The sequence below is a fragment of the Euprymna scolopes genome, chromosome 24 (assembly GCF_053919585.1).
Source record: "Euprymna scolopes isolate OS-2025 chromosome 24, ASM5391958v1, whole genome shotgun sequence".
NCBI classification, from domain to species: domain Eukaryota; kingdom Metazoa; phylum Mollusca; class Cephalopoda; order Sepiida; family Sepiolidae; genus Euprymna; species Euprymna scolopes.
The window spans coordinates 1005800-1028850 of record NC_136505.1 but is presented as its reverse complement, the minus strand read 5'-3'; the positions used below and the strand labels follow the sequence as shown (position 1 = coordinate 1028850).

At 36.2% G+C, this 23051-nt stretch overlaps 1 protein-coding gene across 1 annotated transcript in view; it reads right to left on the bottom strand.

Annotated features, from left to right (window-relative positions):
- Positions 1 to 16921: 16921 nt before the first annotated feature.
- Positions 16922 to 23051, bottom strand: part of LOC145246560 (aquaporin-like) — an 81366-nt gene continuing 75236 nt past the window's right edge. Inside the window, exon 3 of the mRNA XM_080108158.1 lies at positions 16922 to 19470. Coding sequence (XP_079964284.1) covers positions 19243 to 19470 — 228 coding nt within the window. The 3' untranslated portion in view covers positions 16922 to 19242. The remainder of the gene's footprint in view (positions 19471 to 23051) is intronic.

The window sequence follows — 23051 nt, the reverse complement described above, 5'->3', positions numbered from 1 at the left end:
ATTTGTATGATAAAAATATTTTTCTGAGCTGCCTTTAAAAACAAACACACGCGCACACGTGAGAAGGAGGACTAGGGCTCTCAGAGATCAACCACCAACATAGGACAACTATAGTGAGCACAGGTCAGTATCTGATAAGCTTCCAGAACCACACCCTCTCGATGGTATGTGAACCTCAAGAGACAATAGCCAGCAGAACAACATCAGTCACCCAGCTGGTCAAGCATTTTGGTCAGGGCTGTCTCACAGATGAGGATGGAGCACCAAACAAGCCTGCCTCAGAAAGAGCCGGCAGAAATATGCAGAGACCTTCCAAAAGAGGAACCTCAAAGAGTGGGACCAACATCAGCATGCAAAGTATTTTCTGGGGAACTCTCCCAGGAATACATAAACAAAGAAGGTTCCTTGGACTGACTCAAAAGGGGATCCATTCACCACGATCAAGAAAGGGTCATAATGGCTGCTCAAGACCAGGGATTGATGACCGATGCATTCAAGAAGATGGCAGGTCTCACTAATGACAGCAAATGTAGATTCTGCCACACGAAATTGGAAAGTGTGAGTCATCTAGTATCAAGTTGCAAGGTTCTTTTGGGAGATGCCTACTACACGAGACATGAAGTACATCCACTGAATCATCTGTAAAAAATGTAAAATCCAATGTAGCAGAAAATCCTGGAACATCAACCTGAAAGAACAGTTGGAAATGACTTATATACCATACATTACGACCATGTAATCCTACAGCCACCTACCTTGAAAATGCTGCTGTAGAGCCTGACATAGTTATATGGAATGAGTCAGAGACAGTTGCGACCTTGGTTGGGGTGGTTATTCCTAGTGATGGCAGTCTGAGCGAGGCTAAAGGGGAGAAATAAACCAAGTATCAAGGTCTCATGTATGGTGTGAAGAGGGACTGGAATCTTAGAGAGATATCACTCATACCAGTTATTATGGGTGCCACAGGGTTTGTGAAGAAGAGCCTTGGGTTCTGCCTGGCTAATATTCCTAGTGAGCCATGTGCAGGAGAGATCCGAGCAATTGCACTTAAGGGAACAGCAGGAATGCTGGAAGGAGCTCTCAGTTGGTTTCAATAGGGGGCAGGGCAATGTTGGCGACTGGTTTGGTTGCCCCATGGCCAGCGTTGCAGTCTTCGGGGGAAGAAAATTAAAAAAAAAAAAAATATAAAAAACACTCTCTCTCATATATATATATATATATATATATATATATATATATTAGCATGGGTGCCCGGCGTTGCCCGGGTGTTTGAAAAACCAAAAACAGTCAATTTTTTTTAATTTTGACCCCTATTATGACCACTTAAAATTTATTGTTTTGGGCTCAAATTGAGTTATTAAGTTAGATCACTGTCCAAAAAACCTATATCTAAAATTTCAAGTGTTTAGACCCAAAATTGTCGGAGGAGTTCGGTAGAGTTCACAAAGGTCAAATCGTTGAACTTTGACCCCTTAACAGTCAAATTTCTGGCCGAAAACCGATCATTGTAGATTTTCCCAAATCTCAGTACCCTGTATATCAAATTTTTAGTCTATAGACTGAAAATTAACGGAGTTATTACGAAGGAAAATGTACACAGACACACAGACAGACAGACACACACGCACGTTCACTTTTATAGATATACTAGCAATGGGTGGGCGGCATTGCCCGGGTGCTTGGAGGTGTATGCTGAGCAAAAAAAACAAAAAAAACGGTAATTTTTTAAAACTTTGACCCCTATTATGACCCCTAAACATTTATTGTTTTGGGCTCTAATCAAGTTATTAAGTTAGATCCATGTCCAAGGAACCTATATCTAAAATTTCAAGTGTTAAGACCCAAAATAGTCGGAGGAGTTTGGTAGAGTTGTCAAAGGTCAAATCGTTGAACTTTGACCCCTTAACAGCCAAATTTCTGTCCGAAACCCGATCACATCGATTTTCCTAAATCTCAGTACCCTGTATATCAAATTTTGAGTCTGTAGACTTAAAATTGACACAGTTATTGTGTAGGGAAATGTACACAGACACGTTCACTTTTATATATATATCTCAGATGTTTATTTATTTATTTTTTACATAAGGGTCACCACTTATCAAGGCCCAGAGGCCACTCGAGGATAAGGGTTATTGAGTGTACAGATGTCAATGAAATAATTTCCTAGTAATCATTATTAATGGAAATTTGGTAAATTGGATTATTTAAGCGGACAGTTCATTAAGAATTTGTTTATGTTGGACTTGAAGACTACCAAATTGTAGTCAGCTGGAAAACAGGCAAACGGAAGAGAGTTCTACAAGCGTGCAGTTCTAAGGAAGAAGCTTTGTTCATGGAATCTACATTTCGATTTAGGCACAGATAAAGAGTGGGAAAATTATTGACAATGGTTTCAGCTTGATGGGTTTTTTTTGTGAAAGTTTCAGATAAAGAGTCATTGGCCATTGCTATTGGTGGTAGGGAAGGGTTCTTGTAATTATTGAAGGAAACAAGTTTAGTCTTGGCAGCATTGAAGGTGACCATCCATTTTTGTCCCCATTCCACTACGGATCGAAGGTCATCCTCTAGTGTTTCTGCCATTTCTTTAGATATGTGTCCATTTGTTTTCCTGTCGTGTCTGTTATAGAGCGTGGTGTCATCAGCATATATACCCATCTCACAGACAATTTTGTCAGGGAGGTCATTTATGAATATTAAGAATAGCAGAGGTCCAAGGATAGACCACTGAACACTCCCGCATTTATATCATATTGTTTAGATGTACGACCATCAAGCGCAACCTGGATTTTTCTCTTATCCAAGAAGGATCTAATTATGTTATGTATTCTTCCAGTGAGGCCTTATGATCTGATTTTCCTGAGAAGACCATCGTGCCATACCCTATCAAAAACCTTAGATATATCTAGAGCTACCGCTCTACCCTCCCCTGCTTTGTCCAGTGACTGGTATATACGTTCTGAGATTACAGTTAGGATGTCTGCTGTGGAATGGGATTGCCTAAATCCATATTGTTGGTCAGTCAGAAGTTTAGCATCTAAGGTGATGGACTAGAGCTTGGTTAATTATGGTCTCAAATATTTTGGTGAAAAGTGGGAGGAGGCTAATGGGGCGATAATTTACTGGGTCAGTTCTTTCGCCAGAATTCTTGAAAACTGGCACTAGAGAAGCAGTTTTCCAGCAGGCAGGAAAGCAAGATTCATTAAGGCATTTGTTGTAAAGTTTGGAGAGAACTGGAGCTACTTCGGCTGCGCACATTTTTAATAGCACAGCCGGGATGAGATCAGGTCCACATGCTTTTGCAGTGTCAAGCTTTCTTATGATAGCATGCACCTGAGCAGGGGTGATTTTCAGATCATCTAGTGTGGCGTCTGTCTGCAAAGGAAAGTCAGGGAAGAGGTGGTTAGCAGAGTCCAGTGTGGAGTTGGAGGCAAACCGTCTGGCAAGCAAGTTAGCCTTCTCAGTTGCTGAGCAAACAACCTCATGATTGTTGGATAGTGGGGGAATTGTTGATTGCCCATTATTTACTACACTGTTGTAGATTTTCCAGAAGTCTCGGGTTCCTAGTTTCTGTGCTTCAATGCGTTTTTGGGTGGTTTCAGTAAATTCCCTCTTAGCTGTCGCTATTTCTTTCTTACAGTTATTTCTGGCTTCTATGTACTTCTGTCTGTTTGAACTAAACTTATGTCAGTTAAATCTGCGGTATGCATGCCTCCTTTGCACTATGGCAGCTTCACAAGTTGAAGTGAACCATTGGGGAAAGTGGGGTTTGCTATAAAATTTGCGTGTGGGAACATGTGCTTCAATTGCTGCTTTGAACCATTCAATGATCTCATTTGCGCAATGTTTAGCAGGAAGTGAAAAGATATTTTGCCATGGAGCATCCCTGATGAGGTCCCTGATGGCTTCCCAGTCAGCCTTTTTATAATATCTCGTTGTTTTGAGCAGTGGCTCTTCAGTTTTGGCTCTAGAGTTTAGGGCGATTTCAAGCATTACCGCTGCATGATCGGTGTTCCCAAGAGGGCTGTTGGCATTCGTCACACAGTCATCGGGAACTGTGGCCAGTAGCAGATCTAGAAGTTATGCATGTTGTTCTTGCTGGTATGGGAAACGGGTTGGAAACGTAACCATCTGTGACAGGGAATGAGATATAGAGAAGTTACCTGTTGTGGTACCAGCTGCGTCTGTGTAAGTAGGATGAGCTGCTTCTAGCAGTTCCTGCCCAGATATGGCAACAGTACTACATCATTGGATGTACTTGGCTCTTATATAGATAGAGAATTGCATCAGCAGTGAGATATCTACTGGATTAATAGAAGGATCCCACCATTTTCCCAGCGTCCTTGGCAACAGATTTTATGTACGTGTTGCATTTCAGATCAGGAGTAAAGGTCAAGCCCAGAAGCTTGTCGAAACATGGAGCCTCCCCAAGACGAGAGCCATTCATTTCAAGTGATGCCTAATGGGATCAGAGCATTGATTATGTAAAGATAGGAGCTTAGTTTTAGATGTATTAAAAGTAACCAGTCACTTCTTTCCCCATTGTACTACGTGCTCAAGATCAGAGGAGAGAGAATTAGAGAGAACTTTGTCATTTATTGCCTTTGATGTGTTGCCATATATATTAGTGTCATCAGCATAAATGTCTACGAATGATCTCCGGATGTGTTTTGGGAGATCATTGATGTAGATCAAGAAGAGAGTTGGGCCTAGGATGGACCCCTGAAGGACTCCAGCATTAATACTGAGAGCCTCTGATTTTTGCTCATCAACGATTACTCTTATGAACCTATCAGAGAGAAATGATTTAATTATTCAGAAGACATTTCTAGCTATACCGTAGCTTATAATTTTGTGGAGTAGGCCTTTATGCCATACCTTATCAAAGGCTTTTGATATGTCAAGAGCAATTGCCCTAGAAAGGAAGCCTTTGTTGAGAGATTTGCTAATCTTATGAGATATAACCGTTAGCACATCTAGTGTAGATCTAAGAGAATGGAAACTATATTGCATGTCACTAAGAAGTTTATTTGTGTTGAGGTGGTTGACTACTTCTCTATTTAATATGGATTCAAACAACTTACTCATGATGCACAGGAGACTTATTGGTCTGTACTGAGAAGGAGATGACCGATCACCTGATGTTGCATACTGGGTTTATTAAAGAGATGACGTATGTATCATATATTTGTTGTTATGTTCGTATTAGAGGGAGTGTCTTAGAGGTTCATGTTGTGTGCAGGTATATCGCGTATATATAAAGAGAGAGAGAATTCTGTATATATAAAGAGACAGGGTACATGTTAATACAAGAGAGCCGAGAACACGATGAGAGGAAGATATTTAGATATATAGATAGATAGACTGAGGTATAGTTTGACATTTATACTTTCGACAGTGTGGATGGGAGTGTTTCTATAACATTGACACATATTTCTTTACCTATTTTTGAGATGATGATTTTCACAAAGTTCTTCTAATATAAATTGACTATGCCTTTTTGTTGAATAACATAACACGAAGACGCAGATACAAAAAGATGAAGTCGTTTGTTTATTCCATTTCGACCGGTCAATGTCTTTGCATCAAGGAATTCAAGTCTTTACATGATTCTTTCTTCTTCTAACCTTCGCTTCCAAGGTTCCATATCAGCTCTGTCTCTGACTCCTCTTCTCTCTTCCTCCCCTCTGACTGACTCACTCACTGACTGACTTCTAAAACTCTCTATATTGAGACTCATGACGCCATTGCATGACGCCATTGCATGACCAACACGTGCATATTATATTCGTGTCTTGACACGCCTCACGTTTTCAAGCATACATCGCTCTTCACATGTTTTTTACAAAACCGATTTGTTTAACCTAATTTTCCTAACCCACTTTTATTGGTCTGTACTGAGAAGGAGATGTTTAATATTTTCTATTGTTCTGATCTAAATTCCTTATTTTAATTTCATTTCTTTAACAGAAACAAAATTACATCATTACATTCCTTTTTCAATAAACAAATATCTAACTATTTTATGTGAACTAAACAATCGTAATTCTACATTTTATTTTCAATAACATTTTGTATTATTTATTTTAACTTGTGATCGTAATTCTCAATTCCAAATCTAGCTTTGTAAGTTCGAATCCTCGGCTATCCCATCTCATATTTACTCACTTACAAGAACAGACGGCTATTCTTTAACACTGAATTCTTAAATACAGGGCATACTGATGAGGTTTTCCAGGGTGTTGGGAAGCAATTCTCCTTAAGAAAATGCTCAAACAGCTTTGTAAGTATAGGAGCTAGTTCTGATTGAAGCTTTTTCAACACTATAATTGGAATGCTGTCAGGGCCAGTTGCTTTAATGCAGTTAATCGGAGTGTAAGGTGGAATGCACTGAATAAGTTGGGATGTTCTAACTTTATTAAACTCTTTTGCCAAAATGAAAGCATGTGTGAACTGCAATGATTTGTGGTTGGCAATTCTGTTAAATATGTTGATAAATATTCACCCACTTTGTTTTAGGTCTACAAGGTGTCTTCAATATGTTTCCAGACTTTTTTGTGCGGACACTTTTATTAATAGTACACACATGAAACTCTTTTCCCCTTTGAAGTACTCTCCTCCGGTTGCAATGCACTTGTACCATTCCAAGAACTTCTGGAAGGTCCCATGGAAGTCCTTCTGTGTGATCGTGTCAATGACTCTCATCACAGCCTCTATCATCTCATCAACTGTTTCATAAGACATCTTCTAAGGTTTTCCTTCAGCTTAAGGAATAACCAAACCAGTGAGCAAGGTCTGGACTATAGGGAGGGTGAGGAACTGTCTTAATGTTATTGTGTAGGGAAATGTACACAGACACACAGACACGTTCACTTTTATATATATATATATATATATATATATATATATATATATATCAAATTTTTATTTATTTATTTTTTACATACGGGTCACCATTTATCAAGGCCCATAGTTAGTCTGACTTTCTCTGAGCATCCTTAGGATAAATTTTGCACAAATCTTCTGTATCTTCAGTTCCTCATGAATAATTGTGTGTACAGTTCCCACACTGGCATCAAACTGTGCACTTATTGCCTCTATAGACACATGACGGTCTTTATCCATGAAATTCTTTATTTGGCCAATCAATTCTGGTGTTCTGACTTTCTTATTCCCACAACTCTCCTCATCATCCCTCACAGATTTGCTGTCTTCCTTGAATCTTTTATGTCACTCAATAACTGATGCTCGATTCATGCCAGATGGTCCAAAAGCAGTCAAAAGCATTCCATACATTTCTATGGCGTTTTTCCAAGTTTAAAAAAGAATTTTATTGCATATCGTTTTTCTAAAATGTCCTCACGTCCAGATTGCATTTTTGAAATTCACCAGCTGTGACAATCAGGCTTTAGTAGGGTGCATTCCAATTCTTGTTGTAGCTGTTCATTTGAAACTGAAATCATAAAAATAGGCCAGTCATCTCATAAGACGTATAGCAATAACGTACTGAATTTTCAAGAGTTTGCGACAATTTGAAATGCTTGTACAAAAAACGTCTGGAAAATTATTTAAGGTACCTCATATTTTTTTATTTATTTTTGTTGTTGTTGAGCAGCATTCATTTTGTATGAAATCAGATGGTTATTGTTGACATTCGTTTACCTGATATTTTTCTAGTTGGAATTCCTACTGGAAATATATCGGGGTATTTACGGTAGGGGTCACATGAAAGTTGCACGTGAACATTCCTAAGTGAAAGTATTTCTTTAAAACAAACGAGATCCTAACTCAGTACATCAAGGTTGCCAGTTTCTGTCTTTAACCACTTAACTACCGTCACCCCCCCTGCCTATTGCGGTGTGGATATGTTGAATGAAGTTTTGATTGGATAAACGTAAGTAAACACATCTCAATGGAGGGTGAAGCAAAGGAAGGGTGAGCAAGACTTTAAATGACTCAGTCAAAGTTGACCTTAAGTAATCACATATAGAAACCTGCGTTTCGTGTTGCCATCGCCAACGTATAGCAACCGACATCTGATGCGGAAGTGATATGTAAAATGAAGAAGTTTAGCAGATGAAGGTCAAATGCATTTTAAGTTTTGTAACTCTACACTCTTGTTAGTCTTATTTATCTATTAAAGTTGCGATGACAAATTATTTTAGACTAATTGCTTAGAGCAGAGAATTGGTTATATATATATATGTATATATATATATATATATATATATATATATATTTGTAGAAATATTCTTTATTCACTTATATTTCCCCTTGCATGTATGCCAATCCTTATTTAAGAAGCTCAATGTAATTACCGAGCATATACTGAATAAATGACAAAGGCTATATTCCAAAATTCATGATATTGACAACCTTATAAATTATTCCTTTAATTCAGTTGACATTTACAATTCTTGACAGTATGTTTCGGAGCGATATCAATCACTTAATTAATTATTACATCAATAAGTGAATCTATTTTGCCCTTAACTCATCAGAAGAAATAGCAACAATCAATCCATCAAAAGGAAATAAAATGCGTTTTGACATGAGTAAAATCCGAAAATTGGAAGAGAAGCTTCAAATACCTTATAATATGTTTCCATTATGCCATTTTGAATTATATATAAAATTAAAATAATATATATATATATATATATATATATATATATATATATATATATATATATATATATATATATATATAAACCAATAAATTACATACCTTAGTGATGTTTAGTGATTAAGCAGTCAATATTTCTCAAGCGGTCTTGTGCGGCCTACCGCAAATGGCACAATCTCTTTCTCTCTCTCTCTCTCTCTCTCTCTCTCTCTCTCTCTCTCTCTCTCTATATATATATATATATATATTACACAGTAAATTTTCATATATATATATATATATATATATATATATATATATATATATAAATTAATCTACACATAATTTTCCGCATTTCATCCTCGTGATGACTCGTCAAGTTGTAATTTTATTTATTGTATTGGGTTTTAATAAAGATAACCTCAAGGAGTTTAAATTAAAAACAAATGCGGTTTACAATATCGTATTTTCGTGTTATTAACTAAAATTTGTCATTAATCAAAGGAGAGCAGTTATGCTTTTAAAAACTGTTGGTGAATTGAACTAGAGTGCACAAAGTGCATGGTGAATTTTCGAAAAGGAGTAGTGGCAGTAATACCAATGTAGCTTTTAGCTCTATTGCTGTATAACTACCGGGTGAAACCATTTCAAGGGACGAGAGAAAGTGAACAAGGAAATAAGACAACCTTTTCACTCTTAAAAAAGTTAATGGTTGGCGTTTTTAGGTCATCAGAAATAATTTTTATCTGAAAAATATAATTATTGGCATAATTCTATGATTTTATATGAATATTAGAATGAACACTGGCGAAGCATAAATTTTTGCCTCTCCATTTTTGACAGAGATTATACACTTGTATACAAAATCGTCGTAATTACCTCTGTCAAAGAGGATGTGTCCCTCTGTTCCGTCTGCCTACTTCCTACCGGATTACAACTTGGATGTCTTCAAGTCCAACGTTAACAAATTCCTAATGAACCGCCCCCTTAAGTAAACACTTCATCAAATCTCCACACTAACGTAATGTACTTGCAATACCCCTTATCCCCGAGTGGCTTCCAGGCCTTGATAAGTGGTGATCACTGTGTAAAAAAAAATGTAATGTTTTCGGTTGAGTTTGTTTGTATATAGCCTAGCGTCCACATCTCTTGACCAGTTGTTACCAAACTGTGTACAAATATCGGTTATGATCAAACTTAGAACTGGTTTAAGTTTAGGATGCTTTTGGTAAACGTAACCGTTATCCAAGATTCTTCCTCTGATCACATGATTGATGTTTTTGAAATCATTAAACATTTCTAAATCTGATTTATTGATCTGATGACTTTTTCAAAACATTAAACATCATGAAAAATTTTAGTCTTATCTGATGATTAGTATTTTCCATTGTAGCAACCCGCTACATCCGGCCGGAATAAATGATCGTCAGGAACATTTCATAGCAATCACACCATACACATGCAAACAGGTACATAATAACATATATTTATCGATATTTGTGGAGTATTTTGTTCCTAGAGTTCTCTAGTTAGAGTACTTAGTTATCGTTTGGGGTCAATTATGTAGTTGGTTGCCTTATGTAGCGCTGCTTTACGATAATACATCTCGTAGGTATACATCAACATTCCAATTACAAGCGTGTAAAACCCATAGATTATTTTAGTGAATCGTTTTCGTTAGTAAGTATGCAAAGTGCACTCGCATTTATCCAGCTTTTGGCATATTGTGTTTCTGTTCGTTTAGTTTCGTATTAAATGGTGACGCTTGAGATGGTGTTGAGGGGTAACGAGAGAATGGCCTCTTCCTTAATTTAGCAAAGTTATTTATGCTAGCCTCTTCTTCGACGTTTTTAACAGCATAATTCATAACCCCTCACTCCCAATATCTTAATTTATTAATAAATGAACTAAGGTAAGATGCGAAAGGATGCAGAATAGTCCCGATACATCACAAATTAATAACTGCACTTACTATAAACCAACACATCTCTAATTAATGACGGCACTCAATGAAAAACGCCGAAGAAGAGGCTAGCATATATATCAGCTCTGTCCTGCATTGAGCACTCTTTAATAAGTTTCATTGGATTTACATCTAGTAAATTAATCGATACAATCATTATATATATATATATATATGTGTGTGTGTGTGTGTGTGTATATATATATGTATGCATATGTGTAATTGTATGTATTCATGTGTGTGTGTGTGTGTATATATATATGTATGCATATGTGTAATTGTATGTATTCATGTGTGTGTGTGTGTGTGTATATATATGCATGCATATGTGTAATTGTATGTATTCATGTGTGTGTGTATATATATGCATGCATATGTGTAATTGTATGTATTCATGTGTGTGTGTATATATATGTATGCATATGTGTAATTGTATGTATTCATGTGTGTGTGTGTATATATATGTATGCATATGTGTAATTGTATGTATTCATGTGTGTGTGTGTATATATATGTATGCATATGTGTAATTGTATGTATTCATATGTGTGTGTGTATATATGTATGCATATGTGTAATTGTATGTATTCATATGTGTGTGTGTGTGTATATATGTATGCATATGTGTAATTGTATGTATTCATGTGTGTGTGTGTGTATATATGTATGCATATGTGTAATTGTATGTATTCATATGTGTGTGTGTGTATATATGTATGCATATGTGTAATTGTATGTATTCATATGTGTGTGTGTATATATGTATGCATATGTGTAATTGTATGTATTCATATATGTGTGTGTGTATATATGTATGCATATGTGTAATTGTATGTATTCATATATATGTGTGTGTGTGTATATATGTATGCGTATGTGTAATTGTATGTATTCATATATATGTGTGTGTGTATATATGTATGCATATGTGTAATTGTATGTATTCATATATATGTGTGTGTGTGTATATATGTATGCATATGTGTAATTGTATGTATTCATATGTGTGTGTGTGTGTGTATATATGTATGCATATGTGTAATTGTATGTATTCATATATATGTATGTATATATATGTGTATATATATATATATATATATATATATATATATATATATATATATATATATATGCATTGGATATGTGTGTATATATGTGTGCATTTAACTTATCATTCCTCACAATACATTTGCTTCTTTTAATGACTCCTGCTGATAATTTAATTCTAAAGTAATAACTTGTCTATTTCAGTTGACCCCTTTGATTTAAAATTGGTGCCAGATATATATTCTTATCTTGTATTTTCAAATTCAGACACAAATAGCATATAAGTTAAAAAAACAAAATCTGATTTTGACTAGCAAATTTCATTTGTTATTGTTATATCATGTTATTGACAATATCATAACGTGCTTACAAAAATATTATTTCTTGACAAAGAGAGAATTACACTGAACTCTATCAATATTTTCTAATACCTACGCAAATCCCGATTTAGATTCCATTCCTTGTATTCAATGTGCAAATATTAGTATTTAGCTGCCACCATATATAAAGGCAACATATGAGACAAAATTGTTTTTTTATTAAACGTGATAATAACTGATGTATTACAGCATGCAGAATAAGTTAAAAAATAACTGTAATTCTTTCAGACCCTCTAATCCTCAGAAGAAAAAGATTGATACGTTTGAGCGTAAAAGTTTAAGTTAATCGTTAAGAGTCAGAAGTAATTTCTAGACGGAGATTTTTTTCTCTTAGCTAGCTAGACTTCAAGTAAGAAAGACGTGTCTGGAATGCTGATCCCAATCGGGTGGCGGCGGATGCGTACACTAACCTAATGTAGCTAGACTATTTATCCGCCCATCTAGCTGTCTGTTTTTCTCTCTCTTTCCAAGACATACGAAAGTTCTTGTCTCTGTAACGTTTTGTTGTGACTGTTCTTTGCTTTTTAAATGAACCTTTTACAAATCAACATCGACGTCCAAGTGGTTTTATATTTGCAGACAACCGAGAATATGGGTTCAACCACGGAGACAACGACGACACAGGTGTATGCTATTTTATACACGAATCGATGACCGAAATTATAACGTGTTTGCTTGCATTTTTTACAACTAAACAACAAGAACCATTTGGTAAAATATGACTTTTATGAATCTTAGCGACTTATCAAAATTCTAGGCCAAGTACGGGCACTTTAGACCACAGACAATAAACCTAGTCTTCTAGCTTTTTTCTTGGTGTATATGTGTTGTGCTGTTGTGTGTGTATATGTATGTGCGCGCGCGCGCGTGTGTGTGTGGAGGGTATACATCACGCGTTACTGGTTCTAGTGTTTAGAAACCAGCATACCTATCATAAGATACGTATTTACATATTTTTTTTTTTACTCGGCTACACATGAAGATATTTGCACTAATAATCAAATGCGCAATAACAAGAAATGTTTATTATATAGTAAATGTATCCATCCGGCGTTATCCGGGATCCATTACGTTAAAATTGTTTTGTAAACATCTATAAATATAAAAGCGAAAATGTATGTATGTATGTATGCATGTATGTATGTATATGTGTATGTTTGTGTGTCTGCTAAAAACTTTCGACAGACAGAACAAAAATTCACAAATTTGGTCTCATATGAAAGCCCCATCCTTCGCCCGACAAATATCGAAAAATTGTCCAAAAACGTTAATTTTTCATCCTGAAATCAGCACTTTTCTACGGGGGGGGGGTCAGCAAAAACCGTCCTCTCATAACATATTCGCTTCTACGTATGCATCATACGACGCCGTAACCTGATTTAGTTTAAACATAAAAAAATGAGCTAATTTCGTGTACGTCGTGTTAGTTTAGTTGGTTAGAGCGCTGGGTCATTATCTATACGTTTTGGGTTCGAATCGTGGTGTGAGATGTCTTTTTTTCGATTTTTTAAATTTTAATATTGAAGCAGGGTTATTTAAGCCATTTTCACGTAACGTTCGTTTTTCTGGTTTTTTTTTTTTTTACTTCGCTTATTCTTAAGTTTTCATTAACACCCCCACCCCACCCGATCGACCACACACATACCCAAAAAACACCCGGGCAACGCCGGGTACCCACCGATTTTTTAAATTTTAATATTGAAACAGGTTTATTTCAGCCATTTTTCTAGCGTTTTTTTTTTTAATCATTTTTCAGATTTTTTAAATAAGTTTTAACGTTCGTTTTTCTGTTTTCTTTTTTGTTTTTTTTCCGATTTTTACATTTAACATCGTTCGTTTGCCTTACGTTAGTTTTTTCGTTTTTTTTTCGATTTTTTTAAGTTTAAACTTTTTTTTTATATAACATTTAATTTTTATTTACTATTTAAAAATATTTACTTCGCTTATTCTTATGTTTTGATTATCCTTCACCGCCCGAGCACACACACCTCTAAACACCCGGGCAATGCCGGGCACCCCCCGCTAGTTTGTAAATAAAAGGCAAATGAGAAACGCTAACTATTATTACTGGACACTGGACAAAACAGGGGAGGGTAGAACGGTAGCTCTCGATATATCAAAGGCTTTTGACAGGGTATGGCACGATGGTCTTCTAAGGAAAATTAGATCATATGGAATCACTAGAAGAATACATAATGTAATTAAATCCTTCTTAAGTAAGAGAAAAATCCAAGTTGTCCTCGACGGTCGTACATCCAAACAATATGATATAAATGCGAGAGTACCCCAGGGGCCTATGCTTGGACCTTTATTATTCTTGATATTCATAAATGACCTCCCTGATGAATTTGTTTCGGATATGGGTATATTTGCCGATGACACCACTCTCTATAATAGGCATGAGAGGAAAACAAATGTACACATATCTAAGGAAATGGCAGAATCATTAGAGGATGACCTCCAATCTGTAATGGAATGGAGACAAAAATGGATGGTCCACATTCAATGCTGCAAAGACTAAGCTTGTTTCCTTCAATAATTACAAGGAATCTTCTCTACCACAAATAGCAATGACCAGGAACACATTACCTCAAAGTACTTCTTTTAAACTCCTCGGCCTAACGTTTACAGGGAACATGAACTGGAATACATACATCAAGAGCATTGCCAAGGCTGCTGCAAAGAAGGTGGGCTCTCTCTACGGTGCTAGAAAGCTACTTACGCCTGGAAGTATCCTGTACCTCTATAAGGCCATCATTCGTCCATGTATGGAGTACTGTTGTCACATTTGGGCTGGTGCATCTGCTGCTTCTCTTTCACTCCTGGACAGGGTTCAAAAGAGAGTCGCCAACCTGATAGGTCCTGAGCTATCATCTAGGCTTCAGCCAACGAAATGTAGCACCCCCTGCCTGTTCTACAAGAACTTTAATGGTGAATGCTCTGACGAACTACAAGCACTTGTACCCCATCGACGTGACTACCCCCGATAAACCCGACAAGCAGCTAAGTCCCACCCCTTCACAGTAGAGAATCCCGAGGTGTAAGAAAGCCTTCTACTCCAATAGTTTCTTCGCCAGAACTGCTAGACTTTGGAACTCTCTTCCGGGATTCTGCTTTCCCAACTGTACTGACACGCAGTTCAAATGTAATGTGAACAAACATCTTGCTATTCATCTCCCTTCATAATGCCCCCGCAACTTATGTCCCCGATAGTGGCCCCCCTACTTCAAAGTGGCACTGTGCCTTGTTTGAGATGAACATTGATTAAAAAAAAAAAGAGAATAATAGTTGCCTTTTCTTTTTAGGTGTTTATTTAAGAATATTAACAAACTGCCAAACCAGATGAAGTGTTTTTTAACATGAATTGTAGCGGAAAAGATTAATGCATAGCCACAATAATATCATAGTGCAATAATAGCAAATAAAAAAAAAATTGGCTAGTCAGAATCAAAGTTTGATTTGTCAACTTAAATACTATTTAGGCCTAATTTTTAGAATCCTACAAATATAATTTTATATAGTAGATAGAAAAGAAATGACGCTCAACAAAATAAATGGTTTGTATAATTTGTATAATTTTTTTTGAAACATGTTTTATTAAATAATTATCCAACATAAAATTTTTCTGATTTCATTTTTATTTTTATTATTTGTTTTACATATTTTTTTTTTTTTTTTTAATACACAACTTTTATAAGAAAAACATTAGAACAGAGAAACAATTAGTCCAATCATTGTTATGCTTTCGTAAGAAAATAAAATATTTGCGTCCGGAGGGTGCATACATTTACTATTTTATTCCGCTGGACTGACATAAAAAAAACTGACATTTTTTGTTTCTGAATTTTTGTGTTTGCCTGAAAGCTAAACAGTTTCCGTTCGTTTTTGTTTCGTTTATTTGATTAGCGGCACATCAACTCTTTTGAGGTAATAAAATACGAAAATACAATCACCCATTGTAGAAGGTTCATTATATACGATTAATTGAATACAAGTTGCTATTTTTTACACATGGGCAATGGTGGGAATAAGAATCCATATTTCAACGCTATTAATTAGTAAGCATGACCTCAATATATCCGACAGGATTTAAGTGTGGAAACATTTAGGTCATTATTCATTACGCCAATCAAACACTGCCTGTGAGTTTGTATATATAACAAATAAATGTTATCAAAGGCAAGATAAGTCACTTTTCTACATAACTTAATAAGTTTTTAGTGTTTTTATTCAATGTAACATGTTTATTCAGTTTGAAAAGCAAGTAATATTGAGCGCTACCGAAAAACAAGAAAAAATGGCCGCGATGTCTTTGAAGTCCTGATAATCACTTTAAAATAAAAAATGAAACAATATGGTGGTAGAAACCCACCCAATAAATGTTACGGTAACATTTATTGGGTGGGTTTCTACCACCATTTTGTTTTATTTCTTATTTTGAAGTCTTTGCCGAGACTTCAAAGACCTCGCAGCCATTTTTTCTTGTTCTTCGGTAGCGCTCAATATTACTTGCTTTTCGAACCGAATAAACATTTTACATTGAATAAAAACACTAAAAACTTATTAAGTTAGGTAGAAAAGCAACTTATCTTGCCTTTGATTACATTTATTTGTTTTATATTTTTTTTTTTTTTTTTAACTTTTTCGTACTTCTGTGGATTGTAAAAGAGACCCTGTCTGTCATTATAAACGTAATAATTATCCACCGAAGAAGCTTCGAATTTCAAAGTAATATTAAGTACTGTCATGACGGAAGTATTTGATAACTATGGATAAATATTACAATTTCTATTCAAACGCGTCTTACTCTTTACACTAGTAAACGAAAACGTCGCTTTTTTTCAGCTTGACTGCTGCATGAGAGGTTAAATGAAAACAGGAAATGCGAATAAAATCAAGCAAGTAAACGAAATTAATAGAAAGAAAATGTATAAACGATTCAATTTAGTCGAAGACGATTTACATTCGAAAATCACGCAAAATGTGACATGCAAGCGAACGGAGATGATAGCGTCAAAACAACTCGGTCCAACAAGCGTGTTCAAAATATTCTCAGATTAATTGCAAAGGTCAAAGTTTAACGGAACAAATAATAATAATAAAAAAAAGTTGAAAGAACAAAAGAAAAGAAAAATGGTAAATCTATGCGACACGTTTCCCCTCTTTTCCCCTAAAATAATATTTAATAAAAAAAAAAATCATGGAAACTAAAAAATGGATTGTGGGTTTACTTTCGACACTCTACTTCATAACCCTTGCTTCCCTGATTTTATAGTTCTCGTATTTTATGAGCTATGTTTCTGACAAAGGGATAAAAGTTGTGTTTTCTAGGCCGGAATCTAACACTTATCATTAGATAGATTTTAACCATGAAGTAGTATTTTTAGCTCGTTACATCAAGTGGCGTCATGCCCTGTCTGGAGTGAGTTCCATATATTTTTTTTATCGATTATACATCACGTTCTTAAATGACAAAAAAGTTTGTTTGCTTCTGTTATTGACTTGCTTAATTTTTAGATGAGTTTGTTAAGTTTAACGTAAAATTATCGTTAATATTTCTTTAATCACTCTTTTTTTATAATTCAATATTATTTTTAAATTTTTATTTAGAACGTGAACAGTTAAAACCTTGAATGTGATTTCTTAAAATGACTTTGCTTTTAAAAAGTTCTCAGCTGGAACAAGTATTATATTAAAGAACGGGAGCAAAATACATTATTTTTGTCGCAAAAAAACATGTTCCTGGTGGGAAAAAAAAAAAAAAAAAAAAAGAAATGAAGATAGTCAGAATTAAATATTTTTATCTAAAGTTTCGGAAATAAAACCGACCAGTAGGCACCACTATTTAAGTATAATTATTGAATTATCAAAAATAATTTCGTAAAACTTAGAGGTGGATTCAGTTTGATAAGTTTAGCATAAAATGAATCCGAAAAAAGCTATTGTCAATAGGTCTTTTGTATCTAAATCCCTCAGCAACTTGTATTCAATTAAGCATATACAATGAATAATGAATACATTATATAATCCTATAAAAGACCGAGCGAAGACTGAATTACTCTGCAAAAAAGTTTAACAATTAAATTTTCTTTTAATTATTTGTTGGATATCTGAAAATAGTTATTTAATCGATTGTTATTTGAAAATATTGAATCACACAAAAATATTATGGATGTTGATGGAAAGGGTGCGGCGCTTTATTCATATTTTTTTAAAATAATAAAAAAAAAAGTTGTTGCATAAAACAATAATAATCAGAATAAATAGGGAGGAGGTGGGTGAGAGAAGAGGTACGTGTCACATAAGTTCGTCTATCTCCATTTTCTTTTCAATACCTCCATTTTTTTTTCAATAATTCGCAAATTTTGGACGATGGTCGGTTATATATCTACAAAATATAACAAACAGTCTTTCCTCGTTCATTATGATCTACATCCACCAGACACTAACCGTTGGTGAGAAATAGATTTCAGATTTCAGAATCAGTAAATTATAAGAAGAAAAAAAAAAGATTTGAATAAAAAAACAATAAGGAGTCGATAGAGTCACGAGTCGTATAGCCCCCCGCCCCTCCCGCTTTTATTTTTAGATTTGAGAATTTGACGTTTAGTCGATATAAATTCGATTTTTTTTTTTTTATAAAAAAAGAAAGAGAAAATATATCCGAAATTGGGTTGAAGCGTCAAAAGCATTTCTTTCTTTTTGATAATGATGATCAATTTATGAATATGAAAGATTTTTTATATATGGGGTGGCGCGTTTAAAAGTAGCCCAATTTTAGTCACGATATTTTGTGTTGTGGTGTCATATGCTGAATATGGTGCTTTCCGATTAAAAAATCTTGTTTTTTTTATTTCAGCATCTTTTTTTAACGCGTAGGCAAGTAAAACAACAAAAGGAAGGGGGTTGCAAAGCAATCACAACCTGTTTCCACTCATTTTTACTTGCATCCTTAAAGTCGCCAAGTAATCGGGCTACTTTTAAGTGGACCACCCTGTATAATCTAAAATTGATCGATAATGAAGACTGTTTTAAAAATTATTATTTAAATGTATCTCCGAACCCCTTCCTAAAAAAAAAAAATACTTGAACTTGAAATGTTGATTTCAATCCTGATCGATCGGGCTGTCGACTAAATTTAGTGTTTTAATTGACTAAGATGGATCAGCGGCTGGATCGTTCGTGTCAGGTTCACTGTCCGGTTGCCGGCGTTTGCTGGTTAACCAGTAGAATGCTGGGCAGATCAATAGTCACTCAGCATCAACTTCACCCTTGATATCTTTCTCGTTCATCTCAATGAACGCCTCTTTGTCGTTTTTGTTGAGAGAGCGAGTAGAAACATGAGTGGGCGAACCATCTCGAGAACTTCGTCGCAGACAAAACTTGTAGAGACCCTTCTTGGCAACCCGGGTTGAGAAAATCTTGTCGTATGCTAGAGCACCCACTGCGGCTCCTCCTAAAGGACCGACCCAGTAAGCCTGAAATTATAAATATAAATAAGATATGAAAATATAAATTGTTTAAAAATATATAAATATTTGAACACATGAACACATTACACATATGTTGGAGAGGACAAAGAGGTGTGAAAGTGCCAATCGACCGTACAACTAACAAAGTAGACACAAAGGCGAACAGATAACGGCACTGATACTCGTTTAAAGACATAGGTATCGTGTTTTATTTACCGAGAATCGAAATGGAAAATTATTGGCAATGGAGATCGTGTATTCATGAATAGCCGGAGCTAGGCGGCATCAGTTACCGGAAAAACCGTTAGCTGGAAAACAATGGGTCCTGGAACAGGTATCTGATCGTCAGTGGATGCTGGACGCCAGTGAGCTCTGGAACAGGTGGCCGGATATCAGTGGGCAAGTAGCTGGACGTCGGTGGTTGCTGGATCTCTGTGGGCACTGGAACAGATAGCTAAACGTTAGTGGTCGTTGGACGTCAGTCGGCTCTGGAGCAGGTCGTCAGTGAATGCTGGACGCTAGTGAGCTCTGGAAACTAGTAGCTGGGCGTTGCAGGAGGCATTGGAGGCTGGAAGCTGCTGGAGAAGCTGGAGGCTTTTTTTTTTTACACGGTGGTCACCACTTATCAAGGCCCGGAAGCCACTCAGGGATAAGTGTTATTGCAAGTACAGTACGTATTTGGGTTGCTGGAAGCTGCAGGAGGCGTTGGAAGTTGCAGGAGTGAGGTGGAGTTTGTTGGTTATAGAAAGTACTTTTAGAAGGCAGACAGTAGTAAAGAGTGAAGTTTGAACACAGGTAAGTTGTGGTGGTTAACCCTCAAAAAGGCTGTTTTAATCGTAATAATAGTTTGTGGTAGTTAGGGCTGCTTAAAATACTGCTGCTGTTGCTGCTGAGGCTTTTCGGCTATTGGGCTCGGACAACTTGACCTGGAGCGTCATAGTCGTAATGCTGGCAGCTTCTTGCTCTCTATCCGGATTAATGAGGAGATATTTAGTTTTCTCCAAATGAAAGAACTGGGACACCAGGGTCAGAAAGTGGGATTGATAAGTCAGCGCCCCCAGAGGGGCACTCTGATCTGCAAAAAAATAATCTGCAAAAAGTGTCTGGGCAGCCCTGTCGGCATTCCCAGGTAAGCGCACCTCAGGCGATTAGCTATAAACTAACCCCTTCTCAAAGAGAGAAGAATAAAATTTAGAAGAATGGACCTTCTAGATCTGCACAGAATCAGCATTAAATCATAACCAACAGGGACCACATCATCACAGGAAAAGTGTTTTAATTATTTATTGACTGCATCTATATTAATTTCGGTTCGAAATTAAAAGTCTGTTGTTTTTGTTTGGCTGTGAAAAGTCAAGGTTTATATGTGTGTTTCTTTGATTGTTATAAAAACAAAACGGAAGTTGTTAAGCACCCACGCGGGGCGACTTCAAGGATTGTCGGTCACGTGTCTGCTTCTACGATTGTTTTCTAAAATGGAGGCGCAACACATATATGAAGAGAAACTTGAATGCCTACTGGAGAAAAACTTGAATGCCTACTAGACACAATCATCGAGCGTCTAAGATCTCCGTGTACAGTTTTTTTTATGCAGAACAAAAGCTGACATGAAGATACTTTTCTCTAGAAGTAAACTCTAACAAAAAATTCAAATCATATTTCGTATTCGCAGCCCAAATAAGATTTACTTGGTAATCCATACTAATTTATTTTACGAGGAATGGTGCACCTTATCCAAATGATGTTAGCTTAAGAAACAGCACGAAGCTCGATACTTCAATAGACTAAATGAATGCTCGTCCTGGAATCCAGTAAGACCAACAGATCACAAGAAACGTGTATTATAACGTACTTAAATGATTAAATGGGGAGAGGAAAATAATGTTTTCAACTTCTTTACTCAGTTTATATGAGATAAAGAACTTAAATGAAACATTCGAATATGTATCTTATATAGAGTTCAAATGCTTGCATCAGCAAGGGAGCCTCTTAATTTCTGAGAACGTCGATTGAATGAAAAATGAAATAAAATGAAATAAAATATATATATGAACACATTACATTTTCTCCAAATTTTCTTATATTTTGTTTTTGCTGCGGATGGATCATTCTACCGGATGTTAGACATTTACCCGCTATTTAAAACGCAAGTCTATTGAACACTGAAATTGAAAGATCTTTTTACGATTCTAATCGCTGTTTTAAGCGCAACTGTTTTTACATCTTTCCACTTGGTAGTTTTGGAAATTATTTTTCATGAGTCCGATTGTTTCTATAATTACAAGAATGATTGAGATCTTCCTAAAGATTCCAGTTTCTTTTCACGCCGTACATAAAACCTTGGTATTTCCTTATCTTTAACTTTTCAGCTCTGTTTAATCTAGATACATATATATACACATAAACACGCATATTCGAACATATACATACATCATCCACTATGACTATGCAATTTTTACAATTATGTACCTAGAAAACGTAACTGTTTAACCTGACATAATGATATGGGATAAGAGGGAAAAAGTAGCAACCCTAGTTGAAGTCAGTGTCCCTGATGATGCTGGCTTAAACAAAGTTTAAGATAACAAAATACCAAGATCTTATGTACAAAATGAAAATAAACTGGAATCTTAGGAAGATCCCCATAATTCCAATAATTATAAGAGCAACCGGATTCATGAAAAAAAATTAAAAAAAACTATCTGGCAAATATACCCGGTGAACTAAGTGCAAGAGAGATACAAACAATTGCATTTAAAGGGGCGGTTATAAATTTTAAAATATTTCTCGGTTAGTGTCTGAAAAAGCGGGTGAATGTCTAACATCTGATAGGATGCCCCATTCCCAATAAAAAACAAAATAATAAAAAAATGACAAAATAAAATAAAAACATTCATACACACACACACACACACACACACACACACACACACACACACACACACACACACACTTCTTGCTCGTCCGTCGGAATCGACGATGACCAAGGTATCAATCAATTCGGCGTCAGGGGTTTGTGGGTCCCGAGATGGCTGATGAGGCCAATCCGTGCTCGGCAGACTCTTCCACACTCTGGACACGTGAAGGCGGTATCGGCAGGCTGTGAACAGGCAGCTCTCTCCTTCCTCCTCTTGCGCTTCTGCTGGTCGTGTGTCATGCGTTGATTCTCTGCCCTGTCGGCTCCTAGGCTGATGACGCAACGCCAGGCCGAACGTTTAGCAGCGCGACTCTCCCAAGACTGGGGGCTGATGTCAAAGTCTTTGAGGGAGGTTCTCAGACAGTCTTTATATCGTTTCTTTTGGCCCCTTGCATTCCGCTTTCCCTGGCTGAGTTCCCCATAGAAAAGTTGTTTGGGGATTCGGCTGTCGTGCATGCGATAGACATGGCCTGCCCACCGGAGCTGGGTTTTGCGGATTATGGTGGTGATGGTATGGAGCCCCGCGCGCTTCAAGACTTCTGTGTCAGGAATTCTGTCTTGCCAGCGGATGTTGAGAAGATTACGGAGGCATCTGAGGTGGAAGCCATTCAACTGTTTTTCATGTCTTTTATATGGCGTCCAAGTTTCGCAGGCGTAGAGTAGGGTTGTC